This window comes from Vulpes vulpes, chromosome 16 (assembly GCF_048418805.1).
Source record: "Vulpes vulpes isolate BD-2025 chromosome 16, VulVul3, whole genome shotgun sequence".
NCBI classification, from domain to species: Eukaryota; Metazoa; Chordata; class Mammalia; order Carnivora; family Canidae; genus Vulpes; species Vulpes vulpes.
In genome coordinates, this window is record NC_132795.1 from 12,951,017 (window position 1) to 12,960,107 (window position 9,091).

Consider the following 9,091-nt stretch of genomic DNA (forward strand, 5'->3'; position numbering starts at 1 on the left):
ATCCTTCCTGATGCCAGAGCTGAGAGGATAAAATGAGATGAGAAAAGGTAAAAACAACTATAAAGTTTCATGGTTGCTATCATTGCTACCAAATGAGAATTCCTGGTAACTTTTTTTTTTTTTTTTTTGTGGCAGTAGACTCAGGCACTCAGTATTTTAATGTCATACATTACTGGAATGACTATTAACGATTTCCAAAAAATAAGTTACTTGTTAACTTTGTGGGAAGTAATATTTTTTTAAAGCATCAATTTATACTCCTGAGGACAGCAATGGTGGTGGCAATCAAAAGGGATGTTAGAAAATAGATACTTTGTTTTCTCTTTTGTTTCCTATAAAACCAGTGGATTTCAACTTTCTTAAGGATACATTAAAAATAACAAGAAATTAAGACTTTCTGTCCATTCTAAGCCTGAAATAGCCTTTTTAAGAATGCTATTATGTGAGCTGAATTTAACAAAATTAAATCAAATGAAACATACTAATAAATGTTATTTTGAAATTGTGATTTTGGGGCACCTGGGTGGCTCAGTCTGTTGGGTATCTGCCTGTGGCTCAGGTCATGATCCCAGGGTCCTTCGTCAGGCTCCTGGGGAGCCAGCTTCTACTTCTCCCTCTGCCCGCCACTCCCCCTGCTTGTGTTCTGTGCACCTGTTCTTTCTTTCTCTCTGTCAAATAAATAAATAAAATCTTTTTAAAAATGTAATCTCATTAAGCAAACTAGGACAAAGCTATACAGATGATCAGTATCTTAATAGAATTTTATAATTATATAAATCTAAAATGAACACTATAGTGAAAAAAAGTAATTTATAAAGAGCTTTAAATGTTCAGATTTCATTAAATAAATACTTAAAAGTAACTAATAGTTACCCGGTAAGACAAAATTTGTAATTTCCAATATCTTTTATTTACTCATTCAATCATCTTCTGATTTATTTAGAGCTTATGTGGATGCCCGAGCTCAGCCAATCTATGGTGGTACCAACGAAATAATGAAGGAGCTGATTGCAAGAGAGATCGTCCATGACAAGTAGACATCTGCCCACATCCTGGAATCCTATTACAACTAATCTGGTTTTAAATCTACTCAAGATAAAATGCAACCTGGAATAGGAGGAAATGCTAAACATGTTTTTATATGCTCTCTCTATAGAAAGAGAAATCAAAGACAAGATTAATACAGTGGTAGGAGAAACTTTGAACTCAAAGATTCTAAATTTTTCCAGTGCAAGGTTTAACTTTTAAGTTTTTACATAGCTAAAAGGCAAAAATGTTCTGATTCTAGAACCTTGCCATTTGGTTTTCCCTAAAACTCTAAAAAAAAGCATAATTTCTTTCAAATTGAGGCAGCAATAGTTTTGTTTCATTTGCCCTCATATTTTAAGTTCGGCTTATAGAAGACACAAAGTATTTGTTAATTTTTAAAAGTACACTGTTCCAAAAAAAAAAAAAAAGTCACTGTTTTGATACCTACATCAATGGTATACTATAAAAACATTAATAAAAATTACAGCACATTGATTTTGAAAGGGAAAAACAAATATAATATACAATGCAAATGATTTCTACCACCCTATCCTAAGCCTCTATTTTTAGGCAGTGGAATTATTTCTTCAAACAAAAGCTTCTGCACAGTCTTTGTGAAATACTGATGCATGAAGAGCTGCCTTAGTAGAAGCAGGAAGCCTTTCTGCCTTACTGCCTTGGAACCACAGGGACTCAAGTTGAGTATCTGTCCAAAGAATGTGGTAGCTTCTCTCATCTACTGACACCTGGGCTTGCAACAGATTTCATGCCACTTTCATTCATAGGAGAATATGAAATAATTTATCATCCTTTAGTTTCAATATAATGGGATATTTCATAGGTTTCAAAACAGTGACTTTTAGGAGCACTTGGGCAGCTCAGTTGGTTAAGCATCTGCCTTTGGCTCAGGTCATGATCCCAGAGTCCTGGAATCAGAGTCCCAGGATCAGAGTTCTGGGATCCAGCCCTGTGTCAGGCTCCCTGCTCTTGGGAGTCTGCTTTACCCTCTCCCGCTGCCACTCACCCTGCCTACGCTCTGTCTCTCTCAAATAAATAAAAATTTAAAAACAGTGACTTTTAGTTTGGAACAGAGTACTTTTAAAAGTTAACAAAAGTGGGACGTCTGGGTGGCTCAGCGGTGTAGCGGCTGCCTCTGGCTAAGGTTATGGTTCTGTGGTCCTGGGATCGATTGCCACATTGGGTTTCCTGCAAGGAACCTGCTTCTCCCTCTGCCTATGCCTCTGCCTCTCTCTGTGTCTCTCATGAATAAATTTTTAAAAAATTAACAAAGTAATCATTTAAAATAGAAAAGTGAGGGGACACCTGGCTGGCTCAGTTGGTAGAACATGCAACTCTTGATTTTGAGGTTGTGAGTTTAAGCCCACGTTGGGTGTGGAGAGTACTTAAAAATAAAATCTTTCAGAGGTGAATAAATAGGATAAGAAAGTGAGGAAACATTTTATTTGATGTTTAAAAGTAATTGCTATCAAAGAACAAGCCATTAATTTAATTTGTAATCTGCTAGAATCATTTCAGTACTTTTTTTTCCTTGCATAGATTGGTGAGAGAGTGAAAAAAAAGACACTTGAAACAAATAGAGGTATTCTCTATAAACTTCAAAAACTTAAAGCTTTTATTTGGTGCAGTTGGTATTAAACATTATTTTTTAATGCAACCATTACAACTGGGTAGAGTAGAGGGAAGAGAAAATACTTCGATACCATTCTTTCCTAGAATTCCACACCTTTGATTTGCTCGTAGGTAGAAGTTTGTATGATTGCTTCCTGGAGTTCTTGTTCATATGCATTAAATACTGTGCAAAATGGATTAAGATAAAATTTTATTAGATTATGGTATTTGTAGTTTTTACCTTCCGCCTATTACCAAGACACCAATATAGGATTAGATAAACTGACCCACTCCCTTTCAGCCCCTTTTCATTCCTTTCTCAATCTTAAGGAAACTAGATTTTAGGAACATCTGTAACATAAAAAGTAAGTTGGCATAGTAGGAAAAGTCTACTATGTGGAGGTGGAGAGACCTGGGTTTGAATAATGACTCTACCTTTTAAGAGCCTTTGGATCTTGGGCAACTTCTTTTAACTTCTCAGGATTCTTTTGGGTGCAAATGACAAAAGAAACCTAATTCATACTACTGTAACCCCAAACTTGGATGTGCTAGCTTAAAAGAATTGTGAAGGAGCAGCTGGGTGGCTCAGTTAAGTGCCTGACTCTTGATTTTGTCTCAGGTCATGATCTCAAGGTCATGAGACGGAGCCCTATGTCCGCTTTGAACATGGAGCCTGCTTAAGATTCTCTTTCTACCTCTCCTTCCCAAAAGTAAATAAATAAAGATAAAAGGATTGTGGAGTAGCTCTAATGACCTAAAGGACTATAGGAACTAGGGTCTCAGAGGCTCGATTTGGGGCTTAGAACTGCCAGCACTTAAACTATAACTATTTCTTTCTTTTTTTTTTTTTTCTTGCAAATGGACCTAATGGAACCTGCAGAGAAATTTCATTGCACAGTCTGTAAAAATGACCTTGGGCTTTTCCAGGCCTATAGCCTTCAGCACAATGTCATTATTAGGTAGGGGAAAGGTGCATTATGATTGACAGTCTCATCAGGAATACACAGACTGGGGGAGTCAGTAACTGAAGCAAGAGTGGTATTATAAAAAAAAAAAAGAAAAAAAGAACAGAGAAGTCTGTTGGGAAAACCCAAATCATACACACACAAAGCTATTACAGTCCACTGGAGCTAGGAGTAGGTTTTAGTAATTTAGATATCTCAGAGAATGAAAGGGTTTCTAAGACAGGATGTCTTCTTAGAATAATATCTAGGATGTTTTCTATCTCCTACACCCGTTGGTTTTGTTTTTGGTTTGTCTTGCCAACGTCACTCTTCTTTTGGGCTCCTAAAAGAAGCATATGTTGTATCGTGGGCTTAAAGCTAAAAGCAAAAGAAAACAGAGAGAATTCAGAATGTGTTTCTTAACCTTTAATTTGGATTTTATTTCTTAAATAGCTAATCTTTGTGTTTTGCTTGTGTGGCTTTGATTGTTGCCCCTGGGGAGGGAATTTGTCATCATGTATATCATGCTGTGCTAAGTGCTCAAGAAAACAATAAATAATAATAATACTCAAAAGAACAGACTGGACCAACACAGCAAGAGAGCCACACTGTGTAAATAATTAATGAGAAACAAAAAGCCTGAGTAATTTTGTTTTTTAGCTGAGGTTTTTAGAATCACAATTATTGCTGTAAAATCTTCACCCTTTATTTCTTTGATAGTGTCATTGAAAATGGTAATATATAAAAGAAGCTGTTTTGATATGCTATTTTAAAATCTAACTGCAAATCATTACTAATCTAGTAATTTTAGGAGTTTATTGCTCAAGGTGTAAGATTTCTAGGAGACTAGTTTTTTTTTTCCATATGTCAGTATTATTTTTGGCATACACAGCATTTATTATTTGGAATCATTGGAAAGGTTTGACATTGAGATGGAAACCAACTGTAGGCCTATAGTGTCTACTGCCTTATAATAAATGTGGAAAGGAAGTTCTCAGTTTTTGAAACCTGTTTTCCATTTTTAAGAAAAATTACAGAAAACTTCAAATATACTCAAAAATAGTAAAGATCATATAATGAACCACTAGCTTCAACATTTGTCGATGTATCTCTCTCACTTCTTTCCTAACTTATTTTTAAAGCTAAATCCGAGACTTAATCCTATTTCACTCATACATGTGTGTTTCAGAATACATACCTAACTGATGAAGATTTCTTCTACATTACTACAAGGCCATCATCATAATTAAAAAGCTTAAATTTAACTTATACTTCCAAATAAACCTTAAAGTTTTCTTGGTTCTATCAAGAATGCCTCTTGTAGTTGGCTTGTTCAAATCAGAATCCAAACAAAGTCCAAAAATTGCAATTTTTTTTAGTTGTCTCTTAAGCCTTTTATCATTGTTCTCCCTTCTTTTTTCTTTCTTTTTAAATTTTATTTTTAAATTAACATACAGCAAACTTGCCTGTTTTTGAGAGAGATATAGTGAAACTGCCTTTTTTGGTTCTCTAAATTTAGCATGTAAATAGATTCATGCAATCCCTACCACAATCAAGATACAGAACAGTTCCATTACCCCCCCAAAATACCTTGTTCCCTTTGTAGTCACACCCTCTCTGCACCTCTACCCCCAATACCAACGATCTGTTCTCTGTTATTACAGATTTGTCATTTCAAGACTGTCCTATGGCATTATAGAGTATGTAACTCCTTGAGAATGGCTTCATTCTCTTAGCAAAGTGCATTTAAGATTTATTCATGTTGTGTGAATAGGGTGTTTCTTGTTTCAGTGCTAGATAGTATGTCACGGTATGGATATACTGCCATTTGTTCATTCATTCATCTGCGTAGGGACATTTTGGTTGCTGAGATTAAATACCCAGGAAATGAATTGTTAGGTCATAAAGATAAATGCATGTTGAACATTCTAAGAAATGCCAAACTGTTTTTCCAGAATCCTCGAATCATTTGGCTTTCCACCAGCCATGCAAGCATTCCAATTGCTCTGCATCTTTTCTAGTACTGTATTTTTTAAATTTTAGTCGTTCTAATATGTATGTAGTGGTATTGCATTGTGGCTTTAATTTGCATTTCCCTAATGCCTAATGATATTGAACAGCTTTTCATGTGCTTATTTTACCTTCCACATATCTTCTTTGGTGGATTTTCTTTCTTTTTTTTTTTTTAAGATTTTATTTATTTATTCATGAAAGACACACACACACACACAGAGGCAGAGATACAGGCAGAAGGAGAAGCAGGCTCCACTCAGGGAACCTGATGCGGGACCGGATCCTGGGACTCCAGGATCACGCCCTGGGCCGAAGGCAGAAGCTAAACCACTGAGCCACCGGGGCTGCCCTTTGGTGGATTTTCTATCCAGATATTTTGCCCATTTTTTAGTTGGGTTGCTTGTTCTAAATATCAGGCTTTAAGAGTTCTTTATATATTCTGATACTGTGAAGCACAAGGCAAAGCCAGTCTTCCAGATTCAGCTAGTAAAGAAACATGAGCCCTTTTTTGACTCAGTTTACTATTTACATTGAGTGAAAAGACAAGTAGCTTAAAAGTATCAGCTCTCTGTGGCCTTTGTGTGGGATGACACTGAAACAAAAGAAGCCATAAGAGTCCAGATGACTATAGTAGGAATGATAGGATGCTCTATTGCTGAGGATTCCATTCCATGGTGCTGCTCATCACTTTTATAGCTGTACATGTGCCTTAATGCTAGCAAGGCAGAAAAGCCACATAACCCATAAGAACCCTGAAATTATGAGTGCTATCTCAGGACACTCTCCAGGGTTAATAGGGAAGCCAGAGAGAAGTAGCCTTATAGCAGCACCTCTCAGATCTCCCATGCTCTCATGTTCCAGGGGGACCACAAGGCATTCTGTCAAGATTCAGCTGCTATTCAAGCCTTGCCCAGATGGCCCATGTGGCAACATGTAAAGTCATCAGGCTCTGGCTCTTCCTCAATAGATACAAGTCTTTTGTCATATATGTGACTTGTAAATATTTTCTCCCTATCTGTAGCTAGTTCTGAGATGGGTTTCATAGAACAAAAATTTTAACTTTGATGAATTCAAATTTATAAATGTTTTCTTGTGAATTTGTATCATATCTAAGAACTTTTTGCTCAAACTCAAGTCATTAAATTTTTCTCATATGTTTTCTTCCAAGTATTTTGTATTTTACATTTTTCAATTAGGGGTTCCTAGGTGGCTCACTCAGTTAAGGGTCCAACTCTTGATCTCAGCTCAGGTCTTGAACTCAGGATTGTAAATTCTAGCCTACATTGGGCTCTACATAAACAAACAAACAAACAAAAAACCATTTAGATCTATATTCCATTTAGTAATTTTTATAGCACATAAAGTTTATGTATACAATGGAATATTCCTCAGCCATTAGAAACGACAAATACCCACCATTTGCTTCAACGTGGATGGACCTGGAGGGTATTATGCTGAGTGCAGTAAGTCAATCGGAGAAGGACAAACAGTGTATGTTCTCATTCATTTGGGGAATATAAATAATAGTGAAAGGGAATATAAGGGAAGGGAGAAGAAATGTGTGGGAAATATCAGAAAGGGAGACAGAACATAAAGACTCCTAACTCTGGGAAACCAACTAGGGGTGGAGGAAGGGGAGGAGGGCGGGGGGTGGGGGTGAATGGGTGACGGGCACTGAGGGGGACACTTGACGGGATGAGCACTGGGTGTTATTCTGTATGTTGGTAAATTGAACACCAATAAAAAATTAATTTATTAAAAAAAAAGATTTATGTCAAGGTGCATATTTTTTTACTGATGTATAATTCTGCTAGCGCCACTTGTTGAAAAGAGCATGCTTGTTTTCATCGACTTTCTTTTAAACTTTTGTGAAAATTCAATTGACCATATTCGTGTGGGTTTATTTCTGGACTATGTTCTGTTTCATTGATCTATACATCTCCTTCTTTGTCTTGGAGTGGTTTTATGGAAGATCTTAGAATAAGAATGCGATTCCTCTAATTTTATTCTTCTTTTTCAAAATTGTTTTGGTTTTGTGATTCAACTTTATGTTCACAATATATCCTGCTAGGGTTTTGATTGGAATTACAGTAAGTCTGTTAATCATTCTGAAGGAATTTGCCATTTTTACTATGTTTAATCTTCCAATTCGTGAATGGGAATGACTCAATTTATTTAGATCTTTATTTCTTCAGCATTTTGTAGTTTTCAGCATAGAAATTCTATATGTGTTCATTATGCTTACAATTTCTTTTTTCCTTTTTTTTTTTAGGGGAATAGCTACTGTAAATTGTATTGATGTTTAGTTATGACTTATAGGTTTGTTTTTGTTTTAAGGAGAGAGGGAGCACAACGGCAGAGGGAGAGGGAGGATCTTCAGCTAGGCATGGAGCCTGACTCAGGGCTCAATCTTACAACCCTGAGATCATGACCTGAGCTGAAACCAAGAGTTGGTACATAAATGACTGAGCTACCCAGGCACTCTGGCTTACAGGTTTCTGTTGCCAATATAATTGATTCTTGTTTGTTGACCTTGCATCCTATCTATAAATTCTAGGGGCTTTTCTGGGGGTTTTTTGTTGTTTGGTTTTTTTTTTTTTTTCCTTTAGATTCCCTGGGTTTTTCTAGATAGACAATAATGTCATCCACGAATAGGGATAGTTTATTTCTTTTTAACCTGTATGTCTTTTATTATTTTTTCTTTCTTTCTTCTTTTTTTCTCTGCCTTCTTTTCTTTGTCTCCCTCCATTTCATTCTTTATTTTCTTTTTTTCTTATTATAGGACTTCCACTACAATATTAGCATAGGAATTGTGAAAATGGACCTTCTTGTTTATTTCTGATCTTAGGGGGAAAGCATTATAACTTTCACATTAAATACAGGTTTTAAGTAGATTTTTAGTAGATGCCATTGACCAGGTTTAAGTGGTTCTACTGTGTTCCTAATTTGATTAGAGTTTTTACCATTAATGGATGTTGAATTCTGTTAAATGCTTTTCAGTGTCAATGGATATAATCATATGATTTTTCTTCTTTAGAGTATTAATATTGTGGATTACATTGATTGTATTTTGAAAATTGAACCAACCTTGCATTTCTGCAATAAACCCCATATGGTCATTCTGTGTTATGATATTTAAATATTGATTCTATTAATATAATTTACTGGGAATTTTTGCATCTATCTTCATAAGGAACATTTAAATGTAATTTTTCTTCTTGAACTCTCTTTTCCTGCTTTGTTATTAAAGTAATGCTAATCTTGAAAAATGAGTTGGGAATTATTTCTTTTTCCTCCATGCTATTGATTTGTTAGAAAAAACTTTGTCATTTGTTTTGTGGAATATCCACCATTATTGATATGCCTGATTGATCTTCCATGGTGATTTTAATTTATTATTTTATTCCCCATGTTTCCTGTAAACTGATAGAGCAAAAGATTTGATTAGATTCAGGCCCAATACTTTGGCCCAGAAA

At 35.5% G+C, this 9,091-nt stretch overlaps 1 protein-coding gene across 1 annotated transcript in view; it reads left to right on the forward strand.

Moving 5' to 3' along the window:
- Window positions 1–8,884, forward strand: part of ACADL (acyl-CoA dehydrogenase long chain) — a 48,213-nt gene extending 39,329 nt beyond the window's left edge. The window contains exon 11 of the mRNA XM_072741952.1: window positions 944–8,884. Coding sequence (XP_072598053.1) covers window positions 944–1,037 — 94 coding nt within the window. The 3' untranslated portion in view covers window positions 1,038–8,884. The remainder of the gene's footprint in view (window positions 1–943) is intronic.
- Window positions 8,885–9,091: the final 207 nt, after the last annotated feature.